General features: G+C 39.6%; 2 protein-coding genes across 11 annotated transcripts in view; one reads left to right on the plus strand and one right to left on the minus strand.

Annotated features, from left to right (window-relative positions):
- Positions 1 to 25,494, minus strand: part of VPS53 (VPS53 subunit of GARP complex) — a 204,582-nt gene that overhangs the window by 169,293 nt on the left and 9,795 nt on the right. For 2 of the 9 annotated variants that reach the window (XM_071210446.1, XM_071210444.1), the window contains exons 2-4: positions 23,307 to 23,526; positions 22,084 to 22,195; positions 14,137 to 14,228 (exon numbers count right to left, since the gene is read on the minus strand). Coding sequence is in view for 2 of the 9 variants with exons in the window: in XM_004483791.5 (XP_004483848.1) it covers positions 5,709 to 5,795 (87 nt within the window). In the remaining 7 variants the exon portion in view is untranslated. Of the gene's footprint in view, positions 1 to 5,708; positions 5,967 to 6,384; positions 6,530 to 14,136; positions 14,232 to 22,083; positions 22,196 to 23,306; positions 23,527 to 25,494 lie in introns of those variants that run through there. The other 7 variants (XM_071210442.1, XM_071210443.1, XM_071210445.1 and 4 more) reach the window with 5 other exon arrangements.
- TLCD3A (TLC domain containing 3A) overlaps positions 5,976 to 25,494 on the plus strand; it is a 36,718-nt gene continuing 17,199 nt past the window's right edge. Inside the window, exons 1-2 of one of the 2 annotated variants that reach the window (XM_071210447.1) lie at positions 5,976 to 6,329; positions 7,635 to 7,720. In XM_071210447.1, coding sequence (XP_071066548.1) covers positions 7,671 to 7,720 — 50 coding nt within the window. In that variant the 5' untranslated portion in view covers positions 5,976 to 6,329; positions 7,635 to 7,670. The remainder of the gene's footprint in view (positions 6,330 to 7,634; positions 7,721 to 25,494) is intronic. The other variant, XM_004483787.4, reaches the window with a different exon arrangement.

The raw sequence follows: 25,494 nt of genomic DNA on the forward strand, positions 1-25,494 counted from the left end.
AGATTTAAGCAACTAACAGGGACAATCCTAAAGATCTAGAACAAGTTGAACCAAGAATCAAAGAATGGAAGTAACACACAGCCTCCTGCCACTAAATCCCTATGAGAGAGAGAGAAACTGAGCATCACAGGAAATTCACCATCATAATCAGATGCCTAGACATCAGCAAAAAACTTCAAACCATACTAAAAACATGGAAGAAATGGCCCAAGCAAAGGAATATAACAAAGCCCCAGATGAGATAAGAATTTGAGACACCTAATCAATGAGGTTCATACACATCTCCTAAATCAAATCAATAAGTTGAAAGACAATATGGCTAAAGAGACAAAGGAGGGAAGCGCATGTGGCTCAATGATTGGGCTTCTGTTTACCATATGAGAGGACCTGGGTTCAATCCCTGGAGCCTCCTGGTAAAGGCGTGCCTGCATGGTGAGACAGGTCTGCACGGCGGGCCAAGTGCCCATGAGATGGGCCACAAAGCAAGATGACAACGCAACAAAAAAGAGATAAAGAGGAGAGTCAAGGAGAGATGCAGCAGAAACTAGGAATTGAGGTAGCACAAGTGACAGGGAACCTCTCTCCACATCAGAGGTCCCCAGGATCGAATCCTGGTGAATCCTAGAGGAGAAAACGAGAAGACAGAAAGAGAAATAGACACTGATGATCACACAGCAAATAGACACAGACAGCAAAAATAGCAGGGGGAGGGGGAGGGGAGAAAAAAGAGATAAAAGACAACAAGAAGACACTGAGTATGAAAAAGAATGTGAAAATCGGAAGCGGACTTGGCCTAGTGGATAGGGCATCTGCCTACCACATGGGAGGTCCGTGGTTCAAACCCCGGGCCTCCTTGACCCGTGTGCAGCTGGCCCACACGCAGTGCTGATGCATGCAAGGAGTGCCGTGCCACACAGGGGTGTCCTGTGTAGGGGAGACCCATGCGCAAGGAGTGCGCCCCGTAAAGAGAGCCACCCAGTGCGAAAGAAAGTGCAGCCTGCCCAGGAATGGCGCCGCACACACAGAGAGCTGACACACAAGATGATGCAACAAAAAGAAACACAGATTCCTGTGCCGCTGACAACAACAGAGGACACGCAGCAAATGGACACAGAAAGCAGACAATGGGGGTGGGAGAAATTTTTTTTAAAAAGTCATTTAAAATATATATATATATTTAAAAAAGAATGTGAAAATCTGGATAGAAAAATAACAGAGCTTATGGGAATGAAAGACACAATAGGGGAAATAAAAAACACATTAGAGGCATACAGCAGTAAATGCGAAGTGATAAAAGAATAAGTGTTACAGAAGACAGAGCAGCTGAAAATAAAGAGATAAGAACAGAGAGAGAAAAGAATGAAAAAAATTGAACAGGGGCTTAGGGAGTTGAATGATAACACAAAGGGCAACAACATACATGTCATGAGAGTTCCAGAAGGAGAAGAGAAGGGGAAAGAGTGTTTAAGGAAATAATGGCTGAAAATTTCCCAACTCTCATGAAAGAAATGAATTTACATGTCCAAGAAGTGCAGCATATCCAACCAGAATAAATCCAAACAGACCTACTGTAAGACACATAGTACTTAGAACATCAAAGAGAAAGAGAAAATTCTAAGAGCAGCAAGGGAGTAGCAAACCATCACATAGAAGGGATACCCAGTAAGACTTAGTGTGGATTTCTCATCAGAAACCACGGAGGTGAGAAGACAGTGGTATGATAAAATTGGAATACTGAAAAAGAAAAATTGCCAGCTGAGAATTCTTTACACAGCAAAATTGTTCTTCAAATACGAAGGTGAGATTAAAATATTCACAAATAAACAGAAACAAAGAGAATTCATAAAAAAGAATCCCCTTTGCAGGAAGTATTAAAGGGACCCTTACAGACTGAAAGAAAAAAGACAGGAGAGTGAGGCTTAGAGGAGCATGTAGAAGGCAAGAATAGGAGAAAAGATAACCAAAAGAGTAAAATGACGAGTAAAATAAAATAATCTTTAATTGCCACAGTATATACCTGAAAGAACTGAGAGCAGTGACTTGAACAGACATCTGCAAACTGATATTCACAGCCACGCTATCCATGATTGCCAAAAGATGGAAACAACTCAGGGGCCCATCAACCAATGAATGGATAAACAAACTGTGGTGTACATACATGATAGAATATTATGCCGCTGTAAGAAGATATGAAGTCATGAAGTATATGATCACATGGATGAATCTGGAGGACATTATGTTGAGTGAAGCAAGTCAGCACAAAAGGACAAATACTGCATGACTGCGCTATTATGAACTAAAAATATTTTGTGTAAACTCATGGAGTTAATTACTAGAATACTGGTCACCAGAAAACAGAATGACGTTAGAGAATGGAAAGCTGAGGGTTAATCTGTGCAGAATTGGTAAAAAAAAGGTTGTTTGTTAATCTTTGGAAATGAATAGAAAAGCTGAAAGCATAACACAGTGCTTTTAACTAGCAGTGAGTGTGGCAGTGAACGGGAAAGTTTAAGGTCATGTATATTACTAGAAGGGAAGCTAAAAAATATAACATGGAACCGTATCGCATAGCAAAATTTCACTCTTGTAAAATACAAATAGAAGTAATATTGCATATATAAGACTTTTTCTGTGAAATTGAACAAATGTATGTTAACATTATAAGGCATTAATATCAGGCAAAAAAAACCACCCACAAAACATTATGCTAGGTGAAAGAAAAAAGACACAAAGTACTATATGTTGTATAACCATTTATATAAAATGTAAATATAAATCCATTTATGAAGATGGAATTAGATTAGTGGTTATGTAAGGCTAGAGAAGGATAAAAGGATTAAGAGGTGACTGCTAAGGGGTGGGGAGTTTTTCTTATTGGAGTAATGAAATTGTTCTAAAATTTTTTGTGGTGATGAATGCACAACACTGTGATTATACTAAAAGCCACTGATTATATACTTTGGATGACTGTATGGTATATGAATATATCTCAATAAAACTGCTTTTAAAAAAAATAGGGTGGTATATGGGGGAAAAATAAATCCAAAGAAAAATATTGACCATAGTTAACAGTAACATTTTAACATTCTTATATCAAATGTAACCAATGTCAAGTGTCAACAATATGGGTGGTTCAGGAATGCTGCATATTTTATTATTAGAAAAATGTTATATGTCACAGAAACAAATGAATTTCCCTTAACATATACTGTTTTACACAGGTATCTAAATAGACAAGGTCTTTTAAACAGCCTGAAAGTTTATGTAGCTACATACTTCCATGGGATATAAATGTAGCTTTGTTGCCATAGGCATGTTTTTCTGGATAGAGGCCTACACAGTAGTTAACAAAATAGTAAACTTCCTTCCTGAGAAGCTCTACTACTTTCTCAAATAAGATGGCCAGAAGCTCTTGAACATATAAGCCTTGCCTAATAATGGAAAATAGGCTAATAAGCAAAGACCTCGATCTTAATGATTGTATTTATGAACCTTATTCCTATAATAATGAAATAGGCCTAATTATAATTAATGCCTAAATGTTGCCTCCTGAAAACCTCTTGTTACTCAAATGTGGCCTCTAAGACAAAAATACTGCAAATAGACTCACTACCTCCCCTGGCCCCCAACATGGACATGACACCCAGGGATGAGCCTCTCTGGCACTAAGGGCTCATGACTGAGCGTTAATCAGTGATGAATTTGAAGAAAGACTTTATAGAAAGGAGGAAATATTAAATAAAATAGAGTTTTTATGGCAAAAGATTTCAAAGTGAGCCAGGAGGTCATTCCTGAGGCTATGCTTATGCAGGTCTCAGACAGACACCACAAAATGCCACAGCAAACAAAGACACAAACAAAAGTATTCCTGTGGATCCTAGGGATGTCCAGACACTACAGACAAGCCACACAGTCACATGAAATCAACGCCCCCTCTGTGGGCTCTATCTGGGAATATATGCAAAGCTATTTCCCCAGTATAACATAGTTATACTTAGGTATAAATCACCTATCAAGCATCTTCTATTTCTTTTATTGGAACCTTACTTTTCAACTTACTTGTTAAGTATATATCTCAGAGACTTAAAGCTTTCAGATTTTTCCTATGGAGCCCTGAAACCCAGCAGATACATGGCCAACTCCCACTCTCCTGCCCTGGACAACGAGCAAAATGATGATGGACCAACCCCAGACCAAAAGGAAGGGTTATTTTCAACTGCGAGCAAAACAATTCCATTCCTCTGCCCTGTAACATCTACATCCCTTCTCAGCCTGAAGTAGTCAGGGTGGTCATTGTCCCAAATCCCACAAGATTGAGAAATGAACAAAAATAAGTGGAGGTGGAGGAGAATGTAACTGTTGACTAAAGTAGTTCTGTGAGTATAGATGTTGCCTTGTGTTAACAAAGTAACATGTAACACTGACATAAAAAAATTTTTTAAGAAGAGTTAATCACGCTAGTGATTTTCACTTTGTGCAATGACTTTGGAATTTGAATCATTCTATAGTTATCTTCACCTTATGCAATAATTTTGGAACTTAATCCCTGAGAAAAATGTAATGCCATTATATCACTCCCTGACTTTTCACATTATCACTGCTCTTTACAAGTATGCTAGTACATCATTGTTTGTAGAATTCCATGCAATCTTAGACAGCTAAAGTGAAAAAATTCTGAATATCATCTTGACATCAGGATGTCTGCTTATATATGACAAACCTATTATTCTTAAGAAATGGCAAAAATGTGCACTTTTGAAATCCCTGTCAGTCAAACAATGACTGCATTATTTCTTTCTTCCATTAGAGCCCACTAGGTCCATACAGCAACTAAGCTGTATGTCATTTTCTGGAGGATGGAGGTGTGTGGGATGTGCTTAATGTGCTTTATATTCACTCTTAGATCCAACCACTCCTGGAAAAACACATATCCAAAAGTCTATAAATAGGAAATGTTACTTAGCAGTTGTGATCACTAGTAAATATAAATGTTCAATAAATGTTTAACTAGTAGTAGTAGTAATAGTAAAGTTTTACTTAGAAAAATTTTCCAGTGGTCATAAAATCATATCCCCAAACCAATTCCTCTAAGGGAGATCGTCTCCCTCTATCAGAAGCAATAGCCTATAAGGGTCTGAACGACTCTTTAATACCATTACCCTTTAAAATTCAACAAGCCTAAAAAGATAATTTAGTCAACTAGAGAGTGCCTGCAGGGAAAGCAGACCTCCTGGAAATATTCTCCACCCTAACATAAACTAATCAACGGCAGGAATTCTCAATTTTTCCTCTGCTCTGACATCCGCTTCAGAAACCAAATGGCCTCCTAAATTCCAAGCCACTCACAAGAAGCTAGCTCTTTGAGAAACTGGAACAGTGATACACCAGCAGAGGAAAGGAATGGCCAGCCCCACAACCCCCCAAATCTGGGGTTGCTACCCATGTGTTCCCTTCTAGGTTCATAGCCTCAGAAAGCAATCCTGTGTACAAACCCACAAGAAAACCAAGGCCTACAAATCACTCTCTCCTCTAGATTCAGAAATCTCTTCCCACCACCGCCTTACCCAATGCCTTCCTTTCTTTTTTGTGCCTAGTCTCCATGTCTCCGTCCGGGCTGTACCCTCCCCGCCACTCCAGGGCCGACTACCCACTACCCAGAATAGTCCCAACCTCCGCACTCTCCTCCCCGCAGGGGACTCGACGCTAACCTGCTCGATGGCGAGCTGCACCTCGGGAGTGAGCTGCAGCACGGCTTCCAGCTCTTCCACGAACTCTAGTTCCTCCTCCTCCATCATCCCGCCGCCCAGCCCTCTCCGGGTCCCTACCCCAACCCCGACTCAGACCGCCAGCCGTCAACTCAAGCCCCAACACAGCAACCCTCTCGTTGCAACGCTCCAGCAAACCCGGGTTCCCTCAGCCAGCCCGACGCTTCCGGGAAGCCGGGCACTTCCGGGATTCGGGGCATCTGGGATAGCGGAGGACTGACCTCTGGTCCCCCGGTGGAAGCATTCCGGTCACGTCACTGGAGTCTCCGCGGGCAGCCCTTTCGCCCATGGCCACTGCCTGCTCTCACCTCGACCTTAAGATGGTGGGGGCCCTCTACACCTCACCCACGGCGCTCCTTCCACCGAAGGACCCGTCAGGGCGGTGTGTGGGGAGGACCTGGCTGCCCTGGCAGAGCACCCAGGTAAATGTAAGCCTCAGCAGCATCGCGACCCACTGAGTGCAACCCTTGCGAGTCCCGAAGCCGGCGATTCTTCAGCTCCCAGGGCCCCCTTGGTCAGTGGCAGTAGGTGTCCCCTCCATCGGGGGTGAAATGACCCCAGCTGGTAAGTGGCGATGTTGCCAAAGACAATTTGTAGGAATGGAAAGGGGACCACTTACTTAAGAGAGGTAAATTCCTCGTATGCAAGGCCACTAGGCAATTTTCTGGAGCGACTGCAGCTTCCTTATTTGGGGTGAAGGGAACCAGATCAGGCAATGCCCCGCTCGGCGAAAGTATTTACAGGACTCTGAATATCCGGGGTCTAAGTCCTTTTCCTCTACAGACTAGCAACGTGATCTTGAACAAATTACTTCACCTGTCTTGCTTCACCCCCGTGGTTGTGGTGAGGATTAAACATAAAAAGCACTATGCAAATTTAAGCTAGTAATACTGGTAAAATTAGGGTATCTGCCCTGTAAGAAAAAGGGCCAGATCGCCCTGTGAAATCACTTCCTCCCGACAATTAAAACAACGAAGTAATTTGGAGCCAAAGGAAGAGTTGCTTTACCAGTTGAACATTGTGAAACTCCATAATGGAAGAGTCTCTGAGCTTTTTAAAAAATATTCATCAAAGTTATTTATAGTGAAGGAAATAGAAGCAATTTAATTTCTAACTATAAAGGAATGCTTAAAATATAAATAGCTATACAATGGAATATCATTAACTCATAAAATTATAGTTTTGAAGATTAATTCATGGAAAAATATGCACAATATATTTCAGAAAGCAAAAACGTACAGTGTGGTGTTAGTTTATGTGTGTGTGTTTTGTGCCTGTAAAAATAATAGCAAGGAAATGCTTTTCCATAAGTGATGGAATGTACATTCTTAATACATTTTCCCAAATGTTCTACAATGAGTCTATAGTACTTTTATAATCAGAAAATAATAATTGTGCTTTTTTTTTAAGGAAAGGGATAATTATATCCACCTGTAATGGGTTTTTTTTTCCATTTAAAAAAATTTATAGTTTATTTACATGTTTAATTTACATACAGTAAAATTCATCCTTTGAGTTGACAACTCCATGACTTTTGACAAATGCATACAGCCATGTAACCACCACCACAGCCAAGTCACAGAACAGTCTGATTATCACCCTAATGCTCCATTTTAGTCAACCTTCCCCTCACCCCTATCCCCTGGCAAGCAGCGACTTGATTTTTGTCCCTGTAGTTCTGACTTTTTCAGAATGTCATATAAATAGAATCATATAGTATGTCTCCTTTTGATAGAGTGTGGCTTATTTCACTTATATTGTAGTTGAGATTCATCCATGTTGTTGCATATATCAGTAGTTTGTTTATTTTTCTTGCTGAACAGTATTCCACTGTGTAGATGTACTACAATTTGTTTATCCCTTCCCTAGTTGAAGGACATTTGGATTGTTTCCAGTTTTTCAGCCATGATGAAGAAAACTGCTATAAGAATTTGCATACAGGTTTTTCTGTTAAGGTAAGTTTTCATTAAACTTGAGTAACTGGGACTAGGATTGCTGGGCCATCTGGTAAGTCAATGTTTAACTTTATAATAAACTGGTAAACTGTTTTTCCAAAGTGATAGTATCATTTTTCATTCCTACCCAGCAATATGTGAGAGTTCTGTTTGCTCAGTGAACTTATTTTTAAACATAACAATAATAACTAACATTTCCTGGCCCTTACTATATGCAAGGCACCATGCTAAGCATATTATATGCATTGTCTCTTTTAATACACACAGCACTTCTCAGGTTGGTAGGTATTATCATTATCCCTACTTAACAGATGAAGAAATGGAGATTTAGCTTTAAAAAAAGACAATTTGCCCAAGTTTCTATAGCTGGATTTTCCTGCCATTCATTCACTCATTCAGTAAATTTATCAAACACCTATTCCTATTGATGACAGGCACTAAGCTAGGTGCTGGGAATTTAGCAGTGACTAAACAAAATAGACAACATCCCAGCCTCCTCAGAGATAGACATGAAAAGGGTGTTCATACAAATAAATATATAATTGTGACAAATCCAGTGAAAAAGTAAAGAGTATGTTGAGAGCCTGTATTGAGTGGGGAGTTAAGAAAGGCTTAGGGCTGGCACTTCTCTGAGGAAGTAATTTTTAAGCTGAAGTAAAGGATGGGAAGAGGGGCATGACACACAAAAGGAATAGTATGATAGATCATATGGTATGTGAATATATCTCAATAAACTGCTTAAAAAATTAATAAATGTGCAAGAATAGCCGGAAATAGCAGCTGTCTACAGCAAGGGAAGCATAGAGAGATTGAGAGATGATGACTTTTTGTTTGTCTGTTTTTTTGTTTTATTATTATTGAAATAATGAAAATGCTCTTATAATGACTGAAATGATGAATGCACAACTGTGTGATTATACCACATATCATTGATTGCTCACTTTGGATGAATTGTATGCTTTATTAATATGTATCAATTAAATTGATTTGTTTAAAAAAAAGAGAGGAAAGGCACAGTATATGCAGAACACATGAAATTAACCAGGTGATGGAGCTTTAAAAGCCAACAGGGTTGATGCAGGATGAGGCTGGAGAAATAGGCAGTGCCAGATGATGCAGGGTCCTGTAGGTCATGTTAAGGAATGGGAAGCCTACTGAAGGCTTGTGAGAAGAGAAGTGATGTGATGAGGTTTACCATGCCCGTCGTCAGCCCTGAGGCTCCCCATTTTTGTTTTCTTTGCTTCTGTTTCTGCACTGCCTGCATGAAACCAGGGCAACCATCTCCAGTACAAATTTATCTTGTCCAATTTCCACCAATTGTTCTTTTGTGCATCTGTTATCAACTCTCCATTACATGTCCCCTGTGACTCAAAACCTTCTCTACTCTGAAAACTCTATTACATCATTTCTCCATTTTTGCAGATGAGTTTACCTTCTTTTTTTTTTAAGATTTGTTTACTTTATTTATTTATTTTTATTTAAACCTCCCTCCCCGCTGCCAGATGCTTCTCTCATCTATCTACTCATTGTTTGCTCAACTTCTGCAGGAGGCTCTGGAAACCAAACCCAGGACCTCCCACATGGGAGGTGAGTGCCTAACAGCCTGCGCCATATCCACTCCCTGTGGGATGTGGTATCTACTGGCTTGTTGCATCTGCTTGTTTAGGTATGTGCTCATTGCAGCAGGTGCGGAGTCTAGCATGTTGCAGATAGGTGGGGCATCTAGCTCTTTGCTGAGGGCTGGGGTGTCTAGCTCGTTGCAGTGGGGTGTGGTGTTGAGCTCATTACAGCAGGATGCGGTGTCAAGCTTGTCTTCTTTAGGAGGCACCAGGACCCAAACCTGGGACCTCCCATGTGGTAGGCGGACACCCAAATGGTTCAGCCACTTCTGGTTCTCTCTACTTTGTTTTTTTAAAAAGGTTCACACCACCCCAGGGTCCCTCACCTCTTATCCTCTCAACATCCTCTCAATACAGACTACTTTGTATATTTGTATACAGAATACTTTCTAAGGCTAACTACTCCAGTTCTACTTCAAAATACATTTTTTTTTTTAAGATTTATTTATTTATTTATTTTATTTCCCTCCCCTCCCCTGGTTGTCTGTTCTTGGTGTCTATTTGCTGCGTCTTGTTTCTTTGTCCGCTTCTGTTGTCGTCAGCGGCACGGGAAGTGTGGGCGGCGCCATTCCTGGGCAGGCTGCACTTTCTTTTCACGCTGGGCAGCTTTCCTCATGGGCGCACTCCTTGCGCGTGGGGCTCCGGCACGCGGGGGACACCCTTGCGTGGCAAGGCACTCCTTGCGCGCATCAGCACTGCGCATGGCCAGCTCCACACAGGTCAAGGAGGCCCGGGGTTTGAACCGCGGACCTCCCATATGGTAGACGGACGCCCTAACCACTGGGCCAAAGTCTGTTTCCCCAAAATACATTTTTGACAAGGGGGCCCAAGTCCACTCAATGGGGAAAGAATAATCTCTTCAACAATGATGTTGAGAAAACTGGATATCCACACATAAAAGAATGAAATTGAACCGCTGTCTCATACCATATACAAATATTAACTCAAAATGGATCAGTGACCTCAACATAAGAGCTAAAACCATAAAGCTCTTAGGAAAAAAAAATGGGAAAATTTTCAGGACCTTGTATTTGGTGATGAATTTTTAGATATGACACCAAAAGCAAGAGCAACAAAAGACTTCATCTAAATTAAAAACTTTTATGCATCAAAGGACATTACCAAGAAAGTAAAAAGATAACCTACAGAATAGGAGAAAATAGTTGGAAATCATATATCTAATTAGGGTTTACTATCCAGAATATAGAAAGAACGCCTACAACTCAACAACAAAGAGAAAACCTAATTTTAAAATGGTCAAAAAATAAATATTGTTCCAAAGAAGATATACAAATGGCCAATATGCATATGAAAATATGTTCAAGGCAGCAGACTTGGCCCAGTGGTTCAGGCGTCCATCTACCACATGGGAGGTCTGCGGTTCAAACCCCGGGCCTCCTTAACCCGTGTGGAGCTGGCCCCCACGCAGTGCTGATGCGTGCAAGGAGTGCCATGCCACGCAAGGGTGTCCCCCCAATAGGGAAGCCCCATACGCAAGGAGTGCGCCCCGTAAGGAGAACCGCCCAACACAAAAGAAAGTGCAGCCTGCCCAGGAATGGCACCGCACACACGGAGAGCTGACACAGCATGATGATGCAACAAAAAGAAACACAGATTCCTGTGCCACTGACAACAACAGAAGCAGACAAAAGAAGACACAGCAAATAGACACAGAGAACAGACAACCAGGGTCCGGGGGGAAGGGGAGAGAAATAAATAAATAAATCTTAAAAAAAAATATGTTCAACATTATTAGCTATTAGGGAAATGTGAATTTTAAAACTGCAATAAGATACCACTTCACACCCACTAGAATGGCTATAATTAAAACATGAAAAATAATAAGTGTTGTTGAGGATGTGGGGAAATTGGAACCTTCACACATTGCTGATGGGGATGTAAAATGGTGCAGCAGCTGTGTAAAATAGTTTGGCAATCCTCAACAAGTTAACCAGAATTACTACATGACCCTGCAATTCCAGGAGCAACTCAAACAATATTCATAGCAGCATTATCCTAAATCACCAAAATGGTAGAAACAACCCAAGTGTACATTATCAGATGAATGAATAAACAAATAAGGTATATCCATACAACGGAATACTATTCAGCCATAAAAAAGAATGAAGGTCTGATACTGCTACAAAATGAATGAACCTTGAAAACATTATGCTAAGTGAAATAAACATAATATGAAATACATAGAATAAGCAAATTTGTAGAGACAAAGTAGATTAGAGTTTACCAGGGGCTTGGAGAGGGGAAATGGGGAGTTAGTGCTTAATGGGTACTGAGTTTCTGTTTTGGGTGTTAAGAAAGTTTAGATAGTGAATGGTGTTGAGGGTAGCACAGCATGGCAAATATAATACCACTGAATTGTTTACTTAAAAATGGCTAAAATGGCATCTGTTATGTTTTATAAATATTACCACAATTTAAAAAGATTTATTTATATGTATGGATATATATGTGTATATGTAATTTTTTCTGAATAAACATTATTATATACACCAAGGGTTATTAATATTGTTTTCTTCTTACTTCCCCCCCCCACCCCCACACCTTTTTTTGGCTGGTTTCCCCATTTACCTCCTCCCCTTATCCCCATACCCCATCTTAACAACTCAATATGTATCCTTCCTTATTTTTCTCCATGTTCATTTAATCATTTATGGACATGCATGACCATATGCATGTAAACACAGGAGGGTTTTCTTTTCTCTATGAAAACAGGCTCATATTGTACATGTTGCTTTTGTTATACAACCATTGTCTCTTGGAATGTCTCTTGGAATGGCCTCTCAGTCAGATATCCTGGTAATCGGGGCAGGATATTTCACAGTGTGATTGTACTATAATTTATCCAATTATCCCTCCTGTGATGAGTATTCAATAGTTTGCCATTGTGAACAATACTACAGTAAACATTCTTGTAATACGATGTTTTTATTTCTTTGGGATTGATTTCCCAGAGCAGGAGGAATTCAGGCTTAATTTTAATAGATGTAGCTGGGTTGCAAAAATAAATGACTGAAAAAAAAATGCATGCATGATCTAATCTATATCTATATATATATATCCGTACATTTAATATATAATATATAAATATAATTATATTTTATATATAATTCATTAGAGCCATATATATATATACAGTCCCTCTCTAGTATGTGTTTTTCAGCCTTATCAGACCCTGTACCTTCTATTTATAACAAATATTTTGCAATGCACCCCTTTAATATCCTAAATGAAAATTTACTGGTAATACCTACAAATATAATTTTTAAAATTTTAAGTTTATAAATAAATAAAACTAGTTTAAAATATCAAAATACTTCCCCAATTATAATATAAGAGAAATATATGAAAAGTAGTTTATAGTAAAATTATATGCATTTAATTATATACATGAACAGGCACAATTACAGTAGAAAATAATTATATTTTTTCACCTACTAATAATGAATATTATTCATTATGGATTTAAGAGAGGTAAGCAATACAAAAGTATAGGAAGATAAACCGGCAGAGGTACACATAGGCACTAGGTTAAAAAACAACTGCATTAGGATAAGTAATAACAGACTAGGCTGATTTGTTTGTGATAAGCAAAAAAGAGAAATAAGTGTAATAGAAGGAAGAAACATGGAAAGGCAGATTATACCCTTTTAAAATGAATAAAATATAGAAATTTATGGATATGAGAAGTTTAGGTATGAAAATGAGGTAGATGTGATAGTCTCACAAATGAGCTGGGTTTAAATTTTTTTCCTGTGGGATGGGGTAAAGGTTATGATGAAGCATCATAGAAAACTTATTTTCTACCTTGAAATTTCACCACAAGGCATAAATGCAGTCTTTAATACTTAAAAAAAAAAAAATCAAAACAAAACTTGGAGACCAGATCCTTTAATAGATGATATAAAAGGGATGGATTGGGAAAAGGAGTGCTGTAACAGCTGTAGGAAACTGTGTGGTGCATCTCTTAAGGATAATATCAGGGTAAAATGGCAAATAACAGTAACTCCCAAAAAGCAATTTTTATAACTTTTCTCATTGTGCAAAAACAAAACAATTTTAGGTATATGGAATGGAAATATTTAGCAACTTTAAAATGGCCTTTGTTAATGAAATCTAGTGAGATCTCTAAATTTCATGTGCCCCTGTCAGTTTAGTGTTTCTAGTTGTTAAAAGGAATCTCAAATATCCTATTATATATCTGCAACTGGTTTTGTTGTTTTTGAGGTAATGGCATTATAAATCGAGTAGACATTGTGCAGAGTATGTTGTTTTATAAGAACAAGACAGTATCGTTATACCATTTAAGCTTCCCTCTTTATAATGACCTTCTCTGTTGGAGATTTGGACCCAAAGGGTATCGGGAATGAGAGAAAGAGAAAAGGAGAGTGAAAGAAAAAGAAAGAACGAGAGAGCTTGGATCAGGGGGTCTGTGAGTAGAGACTCATTAGACAACTTTATTGTTTACAAGGGGCTCTCTATATACCCCAGTCTACGTGACAACAAGCAGGAACACGTAGCCTACGTGACAACAAGCAGCAACATGCAATTAACTAGCAGCATTACCCATAGTCTAAGGAATTTTTAAAAATCTTATCTCAAGGTACAAAGTCTAAATGTTCTATTCTCTACAAAAGGTATGTGCTCATCTTTTCTTTCAGCCTTTAACAGCTTCATCCCATTAACTTTCAGTAAAGTTTTTAACACTTGCGAATATGCTTCCACACGTCCCGTTTGATTACCCATTACCCTGATGACTTCTCGGAAAATGTTACTTACCTAAAAGAAGACTCGAGTCACACTGCTTTGGACGTCACACGACCCTCGATGAGGTCTTTTCCACGGTTCCCGATACTGATTTGGAAGACTTACTTCTTCAGGCCCCATGTTCGGCACCAGATGTTGGAGATTTAGACCCGAAGGGTATCAGGAATGAGAGAAAGAGAAAAAGGAGAGTGAAAGAAAGAGAAAGAAAGAAAAAGAAAGAAAGAACGCGAGGGCTGGGATCAGGGGGTCTGTGAGTAGAGACTCATCAGACAAATTTATTGTTTACAAGGGGCTCTCTATATACCCCAGTCTACGTGACAACAAGCAGCAACATGCAGTTAACTATTAGCATTACTCATAGTCTAAGGAATTCTAAGGAACTCAAAAAATCCTATCTTAAGATACAAAGTCTAAGTGTTCTATTTACTACACAAGGTATGTGCTCATCTTTTCTTTCAGCCTTTAACAGCTTCATCCTATTTGCTGGGAACTCTTAATTATCACATTCCTTAGGTTGCAAGCATAGCCACAGAGACAGCACGTCTCTCCTTGTGAGGCCACTGTGCCTCAGTTTCCAACAGTTCTCCTAAATAGTTGGGCTTTTGGTGAAGCTTCTTGAAAACTTTTTGGTCAATAATATTATATACTAAATCAATTATGGTTTAAGCCCAGTTGAATACTTCTTAGTAGTAGGAGGCTGTCCTGCAAGTTTCAGAATGTCTGAATTACCTGGTACTTACCAATAAATACCAGGAACAGAGCCCCTCTTCCAACCTTGTGATAACCAAGAATATTCCCTGCAAATTTCCAAAATGCCCCATAGAGCTTTCTAGCACAAGCACACTTAGATCCTGTTGTCACCATGGATGGCAGAAACTCCCAGGCCAATTTGTAGTGGAGAAAGAGTTAAATTCTACAGAAAATCTGTTCAAAATATTATTTTAGTATTCCTTTATAGACTGTTTTTATAGTAGATGCCTTTTCACAGTGGCAGATTCTTTTGCTATTCTTCATTCCTGAATTTACTGTCTATCCTGGATGATTAAATGATGTTCAGATGATTCCGAATGTTCCCCATATCCTGGACATCAATTTTGTTTTGATTGGTGTGGTACTCTGGCTCTCAGTGCATGCCCAGCCTTGCATAGCATGGAGATCATAATCTCCAGCTAGCTTCAACAGCTCCCCTGTTCCCACGGTCATAACTGAGGCACTCCGTCATGCATCTATGCTAGCTCCCAGATGCTTTTAAATGGAAACCTTCCCACTGAGTGCATTAGGTTTATATTCCGTAATCCCGTCACTTACTCAACAAAGTGATAATTATATACACCAAAATTACTAATGCTTTTTTACAAGTCTTACACATGACAACAATATTAAAAACATTTTATTTATAAAACTGACACTAGTATAGTCATTATTATAGTACAGCTTACCCTAATTCACTGTCTCACAATACTACTGCCACCACCAACCCTGTTTTCCTGTTTCTTTGGCTCTACTTCTTCCTGCTTTCACCCTGTTGTGTTGCCTGAGCCAGATCTTCAGCCACCATTTTTGTGGTCTACACCAGAAGTTCTTCATGTTTTTGAGTCTGGACCTGTTGGAGGACTCAAGAACTCTGTATGGGTCCTTTTCCCCCAAAAAAATGTACATTTGAACAACATTTTATATATAGTTTTAAGGTGGGGTGGGGTGTCCATTGAACATTTTTAAAATCTTTTTTTTCTTTAAATCCACTCCTCATTCTGCTAAACATGTAAACCCTCCCACACCCAATATTCTAAGGTACAACCCTCATTCCTCCAATTTTAGAGTCACTGATATACAAATGATATTCTCTTTCCACCAGCCAAGGATTTTGGCCAGCTAAACTTTTTTACACCCAAAAACCAGTTAAAAATTTTTACTTCCCAAATATAAAATTATTTAAGATTCTGATAGCTTCCTCCTTCCCAATCCATCCCCCACTGAGATTCATTGCTCCATGGGACTATTCTCATTGCCATCATTAGTCTTCAAATCTTTTATATCTACACTTGGATTTCTCAGTCATAACATTTTTACCTGCATCTGAAAATCCTCATTTTACTCTTACTCTGTTAGTTCAACCTTTCCAAACTGCAGCTTATATTTCCCATGAATCCACCAGACTCACCTTAGGACCTTTCTGATTCTCTTACTAATTTCATTATTCTTTCAGGCCTCCAGACTAGAGATCCTGAATTTATTCTCAATTTCTCCCTTTCTTTTACTTCACTGCCTTTGCTTAGAGTTTAGCATTTTGTAGGCATAAATCCAGTACACTAAGCGATAGTGAATGATTTTAGGGTCTAATGACAATACAGTGCTTTTATGTAGTACTTTATGCACAGCTTAAATGTCTTCATGTATTTTATTTCTTCATCTTCATCATAATCCTTGAGATAGGCAGATAGGAAATTAGGGTGAGCAACCCAGGTCATGCAGCTAAGTAGTAACCTGCAAAACTAACACCAAAGTCTCTCGAAGTTCTAATCCAGTGTTTTGGCTCTTAGGCTTTCTACTTCCCCGAGCTCAATTCTGTTACAGCATTTCTTAGAAAAATACAAGCCATTTGCTTTCCAAAAGCTGATGTGATACTTTGACCCTTTATAAAATGATAACTCCAAAAGCATATTGTATGTATGTTATTTTTAAAATTATTACCATTCATATTTATTTTCAAGGCAGTGTGTGTTTCTTACATGCTCAAGTTTCTAATTATTTCAAAATATTCACATGCACATGGGACTGAACAATGTTCCACAGTGAAGAGCAAGGTTCACAACTTGAGCCATCACTTTTCTAGGTGCTTATTATGTTTTTTTTCTCTTATATTGTTACAATAAATAATGAATCATCTTAATTGGAAAAATTCAAACAACACAGGAGTATAAAGAGGAAAATGTAAAAGTCACTCTATTCCCCACATCCCATATACAGTGTCACAAAACCAACATACACAATCCTCTCCCAAGAGGTAATGCTATTAACTGTTTGTTTTTTCCTTTTAAATCTTTCTTTGTGTGATTATATAGCTAAATATGTAACAATCATTTTTATATTTTATTTTAATCATAAATTATATCTTACTGTATTTGTTGTTCAGTGATTTTTTTATTTTGTCTTTACCAGTATGTTCTGGAGATCTTTCCCTGTGACTATATTGATCTATCTTTCCTTTTAAAGGCTATATAGTATTCCATATTTTGAACGTACCATAAGATATTTAATTACTCCATTACTGGGTATTTTGATAGTCCCTATTTTTTTTCTGTTATAAACAATACTAAATCCTGGCTATTATCAGTCTTTTAAATATTTATAAAGTTTTTATTGGCCTTTTTTTCTTTGCATTGGAAGTTTATATAATTTGATTAATTCTTTTGGGCCATGTATATGTTTAAGTTGTAGGTACTCTGAATATTCTGGCTACTAGCCCTTTCTCTGCTATGTATACTACAAATATTTTCTCCTAACCTGCTACTTGTCTTTTGATTTGTTAATAGTGACTTTCGATGTATGATTTTGTTTTGTTTTAATGTACACAAATCTGTCCTTTTATATGTGACGTCTGTGTTTCATGCCTTGTTTGGACAAGCTCTCCCCAGTCTATGAATTATAAAAATATTTTTAAAAAATTTCTTCTAATACATTTATAATGCTTTTTACGTTTAGCCTTTGATATATCATGAATTTATTTATGTTTTTGGTGTATGATAAGATATCTAACTTTATTTTTTCCAAATGAAAGGCTAATGGTTTCTGTGGTTTTCTTAGACAGTCCCTGTCCTCACAAATAAGGCATGCTTGCCATTGACTAAATAAATATAGTGGCTACAGTTCTGAATCCTATGTTTTGTTCAATTGACCTTTTTGTTTCTTTAACACTGTTTTAATTGCAAAAGTTTATAGAATGTTTTGGTATATTGTAGAGTAAGCCCCACCCACCCCCAGTGTTCTCTTTTATTCAAAAATTTCTTGGTCATTCTTGCACATTTCCTTTAATTCACATAAGCTTTAAAAAGAGCTTATTGATTCCATTAAAAACATGTTTTATTGGAATGGCATTGAATTCATAGATTAGGGGGAAATTGACATGTTTTCAATATTGAATTTTCTCTTCCAGGACCATGCTTTCTCCATTTATTTAGGCTTTTATGTCTTTCACTAAAGTTTTAAAGCTTTCTTCATAGGGATCTTGCATATTTCTTATCACTAAACCTAGGCAGTTTTATCATGTTTTTAATATTCTAAATGGTCTATTTTTTAAAACTACATTTTCTAATTGATATTTATTGGTTTATAGGAAAGCCATTTATTTCTATTTGTTGATCTTCTATCTAGCCACCTCACCTAAATTATTTTATCCTACAACATTTAAATTTATTTTTCTTAGTTTTTCTTGATAAATCACTATAGTGTATGAAGATAGTGATAGTTCTTCTTCTTCCTTTCCAGTGTTGATAGCTCTCTTGGGAGTTTATGTGTGTCCTGTTATATTGGCCAGAGTCCCAATAGGTAGAGTGTTAATCAGTAGCAGAGACAGTGAGCAACAGTGGTCTTAACAAATGAAAGAAGGAAGTTGGCAGCATATTGACTAGCAAGTGCTCCCCGTCCTTCGTCTTGCACTAATATAATTTAAAACCTTCCAAATCCTCCAGGCAATTCTATCATGGTACCTAGTGACATGAGAATTTTCTCTGTCTGCAGGACAAAAGTATTCCCACTGGATCCTAGATCAACAATTTATTCCATCTTTAGACTGACCACTCATAGTCCCTGAGGTCCATCACAGACAAATGGTGACAGATGCCACATAAGCATGCACTAGTATGCTTGGGGCTGAGGTTCCTGTTTCTAGATATAATGAAGGCATCAGAATAAGACTTTTAAGTCCTTATACTTGATGAGCTTTCTTTGTGTCATTTCTAGTTCTGGTCTTTTGGGGTTTCCACCTATAATCTTGTTGAGAAGTAATTAACTCTTGGGATTAAAATTGGGTTTGCATGGTAAAAGCCACTACAGACTTGGTGTCACCAAGAACCCCTTTTCCTTTATTCATTTCTTCAACAAATACCAACAAATATAAATGTACTGTTTACAAAAGAGATTAATAAAGCTAAGCCTATATAAAGGAAAAGGTAGATACTTTATTAGGAACTTGGGTTTCTATAGCTATTGTGTCTATTTTAAAGACAGAAGACAGAGTGCATAGTAAGGATGGGACTCAATATTTTTGGGTTAGATGAATGCCATGTCCACGTTTGTGTACCAAGGCATGCCTCTGAACAAACATGGAAACTTACTCTTCCCCCTGTTAAGAATTTCCTTCCAGAACAGTGATAACCCACTTTGAAAATTAATCTATAATAATGAAATATCAAATTACTGTTGATGTATTAAAATGACATTTGTGAAGTTTTCATTAACATTGAAAAGCTTGTAATATAAGTGAAATATTAGTATTTAAAATTAATTTAATGCATGATCTCAATCATTATATAACAAATGTATAGAAAGGACTGGGAAGAATTATGCCAAAATGTCAGCAGAAGTATCTCTCAGTGATGGCATTATTTGTGATTATTATATTCCATAGTGGGCATGTTTTACTTTTTAATGTATTACTTTTATGATCAGAAAGCTAAAAATTAAAAAATAATATTAAGACTTTAGTTAAATAAACAAAATAAACCTTTTATGGAATTACTTATGAGACATGAAGACACTGGAAATTATTGCTTTGCTTTAGGAAGGCAGCTGAATTTATTCACAGGGATTTGCTGGTTCTACCTTACTCATTTCTAATGGCTTTTAATATTCTTGAATATTTTTTTAAAACACGAGTTTAGAATTGCTTACTTTTCGGTAAGTATGACTATCTGCAGGCAGGCTGATTTTTGCATTTATAGTAAAAGAAATGTGTTCATGGAAGTGCTTTGAAAAGTACAAAGCAAGACACAAAGGCAAGCACTATATAATCAGTTGTGTAAATTATGTTTTTTTATTGACAGGGATCTTTACTGTGTTCAAGAGCAAAGACTTCCCTGTGGTGTGCAGCTGTGGTCACTGTTTGTAGAAACCATGTGCTTGGGGTGTGACTGCTGCTTTGACTCACAGTTTGCTTTTGCAAATAGTCTGGGGGTGAAACCAAGGAAGCTGCTGTCTGGAGGCTGGCAAAGGCCCGGCCTAGGGCAGCTTCACTTTCACAGATGCTTATTGAGAAGCTTAACAGCAAAGAGCTGTGCAGCAGGGATACCAAGATAAAGAGTAATAATAACCCCTTGTCTGTGCCCAGCACATAGCGTACCATGAATTTGTGAGACTATTACCTCACCAGGCCGTACTCATTGGAAACTGTTGGAGGACAAAATATCCTTATAAAAAGGTAATACCCCGCCAGACTGCAAAAACCTCCAATATAACCTGGTCGTAATAACCATGAGAAAGGCAGACAGATTCAGCAACAACCACCGTTACTCTTCCCCTGACAGAGTCTGTGGGATGGGGGTGGACGTTACAGGTAAAGATCCTCTGGGGAGGTTCCGAATTCGAGTCCTTCCTCCCCCTGAGGATATGACATCAACACCACCCCCTCCAGCTAACCCTTCAGAAATACCAAGGGAAAACCAACCAAAGGCCAATTTCCCAATTCAGGATGATTCCAAAGCAGTCAGGATACTTAAGGCAGAAGATTTAAAGCAGACAACAGAAATAGAGACAGGATATGAGGACGCAAATGCCTGGGTAGAATGGGCCATTTATAAGGTCAGAGTCTGAACAAAAGCAACTGTTAGGCTTGTGCAGCAGGCCGGCCCACTGTTCATATCGTACCCTTTCTGTTAGGTTTGGTGCCGCCTTCACTTTGGCGCCACTTTCAAATTCTGGTGCCAAAGCCACTAGAGCCCCTTTCCTTCCCTCTTCTAACTGCAGAGCTTTGGCTTCACCTGCATGTGAAAGCTCCACTTAACCCTTTCCTTACAAATCCCCCCTCTTTCTTTTAGACTCTTTTTAGTGTTCACAATTTGGTTTCTCTAATCTGCTAAGAGCTTCCTCACATTCTTTATCACAGAGATCTTCCTCTTTAAGGGGGTATAAGTTGTTTTGCTTTACTGTGTGGGCATCTGTTTGGTTAGGGCTGCTTCAATGAGTTTTTGAGCTAACCCTTGGGCACATGGGATAATGCAACATCCAGCTGCTGTGAGTACCCCAGCTACGATGATAAGGGAAGTCAGGACAGACAGTGCCACCCCTTTCCGTTTTCCAAACCAGCTCTCTAACCATCCTGTGAGTGGGCTGCCAATGCCAGAATTTTCTGCCAACTCTTCTGATAAGGCTGCTTGCAAGGCTTTGGTGATAGTCCCATTTGGGGCCATATTATTGGGGATGAACATACAGCAACTACCTCCAATCATAATACAGATGCCTCCTTTTTCTGCTAGCATCATGTCTAGGGCTATCCTATTTTCCCATGCTATTTAGCTAGTAGCATCCAACTGCTCTGCTAGTCCCTTAACTGTATCGCTAGTGTAATGATAAACTTTTCTTGATTATAATATATATAGTTAATCCAATTCACATTTTTGTTAACAGTGACCCACTAGAACAACAATTACTCAAATCCTGCAGCTACCTGATTTCTAGGTTTAACTTCATTTCGGACTCCCTGAAGAACTCCTATACTATCTAGCTAAATTCTGTCATCAAAGGAACTAGGTAACCTTCTTTCCTTTCTCTTCTCTGGTTTTGTGTTTCTTCCTCTTTTTCAAATGCCAGGGTAAATGGAATGGCCAACTGAACCAGAGCACAGGTCCCACCCCTACTTCTCAGGTAACACCGGTCAGAGGACGCCCTTTCAGCAGTACCACCAAAGGTCTGCTTGGGGTATGGCCAAACTGGAGAAATTGCCAGTGCTATCCTCATGTTCCATACCTGTGTACACAAGGCCATGGTCCCAAGGTCCTGGAGCTCTTCTCCCCATCTAGAGAGACAGGCAGTGACTTCCTAGACCAAGGCAGGAGGCTGGTATGGCTTTGATGTTTCCCTTTTTGACAGGAGGAAAGAGAGAGGACAACATACTACAATTTTCACTAAGACTCACATTCTGGAAGAGGAGTACCATGCACTTAAACTCCCTTTCATGCTTTTCCAAACCTAACAGAAAGGGTACGATATGAACAGTGGGCCGGCCTGTAGCACAAGCATAACAGTTGCTTTTGTTCAGACTGTGGACCATATATTTGACCCATTCTACCCAGGCATTTGCATCCTCATATCCTGTCTCTATTTCTGTTGTCTGCTTTAAATCTTCTGCCTTAAGTATCCTGACTGCTTTGGAATTATTCTGAATTGGGAAATTGGCCTTTGGTTGGTTTTCCCTTGGTATTTCTGAAGGGTTAGCTGGAGGGGGTGGTGTTGATGTCATATCCTCAGGGGGAGGAAGGACTCGAATTCGGAACCTCCCCAGAGGATCTTTACCTGTAACGTCCACCCCCATCCCACAGACTCTGTCAGGGGAAGAGTAACGGTGGTTGTTGCTGAATCTGTCTGCCTTTCTCATGGTTATTACGACCAGGTTATATTGGAGGTTTTTGCAGTCTGGCGGGGTATTACCTTTTTATAAGGCTATTTTGTCCTCCAACAGTTTCCACTGAGTACGGCTTCTGCCATTCCTGGTGGCCCACCCCTTGTACTTGGTAGTCCACCACACAAAGTTCCAATAGAGATGGGGGTGGGAAGTTGAGATAACCTCTCGGTGACTCCAGGCATTTATTTTGCCCACTCAGCCACCACTGATGTCCTAAATCCCTTGGCAGGTGTCAAACTGCACAGTCTGGGACTCTAAGCCTTTGGTTACATTTACTGTCAATTTAACAGCGTTTGTTGTGACCTGAATCTGGAACATCATGGCCAGTATAATTATTCCCATTTTCAGAAACTTTAAATCCTTCATCTGCAAGTCTCTCAAGGCCCTAGACAAAGTGAATATGGGTAAGTGGAGGGATATCTTCCTGCAAAGCTCAATGATACAGTCCGACTAGTCCCTCCTCCTTTCCTGATATGCCTTCCCAACCCATTGCCTTCTCAGAGTGATCCTTAAGGGATCCAGGTTGGAGTTATTTCCCAGGACTTGGATGGTGTTTTGGGGTACTTACCGTCCAGTTCAGGTATTGACCCTTTTACTCGAGAGTAGTGGGTCCAGCCTTTTTCTGCTGTCTGGACTGCAGCTTCAGTTGTCAACAAAACTTGATAGGGTCCTTCCCAGGTTGGCTGAAGTTTGGACTCCTTCCACGGCTTGATTAGGACCCAACTGCCGGGTCGGTGTTGATGGACAGTGACTTCAAGAGGCAGGGTCTGGTCCAGAAACCACGATGCCTGAGGGATGACAAAGTAGAGGACAAAGCCAGTATATCATTCCTAAGGAAGAGATCCTTCAACTCTAAGGGATGTCTCCAGTCCCCCTAGGAAAAGGCAAGCCAAAAAGCATCTCATAAGGAGAGATTCCCAGTTCTTTCCTAGGGGCAGTTCTAATCCTCAATAGGGCTATGGGTAAGGGTAACTTTGTTTCTAAGACCAACTTAGAAAGATGCTTCTTTAAAGTTTGATTCATTCTCTCCAGTCTCCCTGAGGACAGTGGGTGCCAAGGTGTATGGAAGTTCCATGTGACAATCAGGCTTCACATTTTGTAGTACACGGGAAGTAAAGTGGCTACCATTGTCTGAGTCTATATTTTCTACTAACCCATAATGAGGAATGATTTGTTCAAGTATAATTTTAGAAGTTCCTGATGCTATAGCTGAGGCCAGAGGATATGCCTCTACCCATCCTATCAGATGATACTTAAAACCAGAACATACTTTAGCCGACCCATTGGGGGCATTTCAGTGTAATCAACCTGAATACTCTGGAATGGCCTGAGGCCCAGCTCCCTTTCCCCTTGTTCTTGCCCTTAAGATTGTCTTACTGACATTTTTTGCAAATTATATATCGTTCATTTATTTGTTTAGCTACAGTATAAAGGCCCACGCATCTAGAATACTTAAAAACCAGATCACACATGGCCTGTACCCCGCAATGACTCCTTGGTGTAAGATGGCTAATACCTCTCTCATCACTTGTTTATTCAACATTTGCCTGCCCTCTGGGAGGAGCCACCTTCCTTGATCATCTAGGGTCACTCCAGCTCCAGGTCTTTCACCTCCTTTTCAGAGAATGGAGGGTATCAGGATCGTCAACCTCAAAGGGGAACTAAGGGAGGCTTCCCTAGCCTCTTCTTTTTTTTTTTAAAGATTTATTTATTTCTCTCCCCTTCCTCCCCCAGCCCCAGTTGTCTATTCTCTGTGTCTGTTTGCTGCGTGTTCTTTGTCCGCTTCTGTTGTTGTCAGCGGCACAGGATTCTGTATTTCTTTTTGTTGCGTCGTCTTGCTGCGTCAGCTCTCCATGTGTGCGGCACCATTCCTGGGCAGGCTGCACTTTCTTTTGCGCTGGGCAGCTCTCCTTACGCGCACTTCTTGCGCGTGGGTGTGCATGGCAGGGCACTCGTTGTGTGCATCAGCACTGCACATGGGCCAGCTCCACACAGGTCAAGGAGGCTCGGGGTTTGAACCGCGGACCCCCCATGTGGTAGATGGACGCCCTAACCACTGGGCCAAATCTGCTTCCCCTCCCTAGCCTCTTCATCTGCTAACCTATTGCCCTTTGCTTCACACGTATGACCTTTCTGGTGTCCCCTTACATGCACCACTGATATTTCCCTGGGTAAGAGTAGACTGGCCAACACTTGTTTATTAATTCCCTGTGGACTAGCCCTCTTCCTTTGCTGTTAATTAATCCCCTCTCTTCCCAAATTTTCCCAAAGGCATACTTAGAGTCAGTGTAGACTGTACCATCCTTTTCCTCTAATCATTTGAGGGCTTGATTTAATGCATACAATTCACAGGTTTGAGCTGACCAGTCATTGGGCAATCAGTTAGCTTCGTTCACCTCACAAGTAAGTCCATCTACAATTGCATAGCCATTGTGCCTCCTTCTAGGACCCTGGAGGACCCGTCTATGGACAATTTTTCCCCCGAGTGCAGGGGACGTTCCCCTGGATTGGACGGGACTCGGGTCTGATGCTCAGTCAGGTCTAAGCAATCATGCTCAGGAGCCTCATTTGGTCAGGTCCCTTCCAAAGGAAGGAGGCCAGGTTTAGACTATGGCCTGTTATCAGTACCAAGGCATTTTTTTTCCCATTAGGATAGCCTCATACTTCAGAATTTGGGAGTCAGTCAGCCACCTTCCTGCTTTCTGAGATAAAATACTTCTGACTTGATGAGGGGTGCTAACGACTATGCCTCCTCC

This window comes from Dasypus novemcinctus, chromosome 21 (genome assembly GCF_030445035.2).
Source record: "Dasypus novemcinctus isolate mDasNov1 chromosome 21, mDasNov1.1.hap2, whole genome shotgun sequence".
In the NCBI taxonomy this organism is placed as follows: Eukaryota; Metazoa; Chordata; class Mammalia; order Cingulata; family Dasypodidae; genus Dasypus; species Dasypus novemcinctus.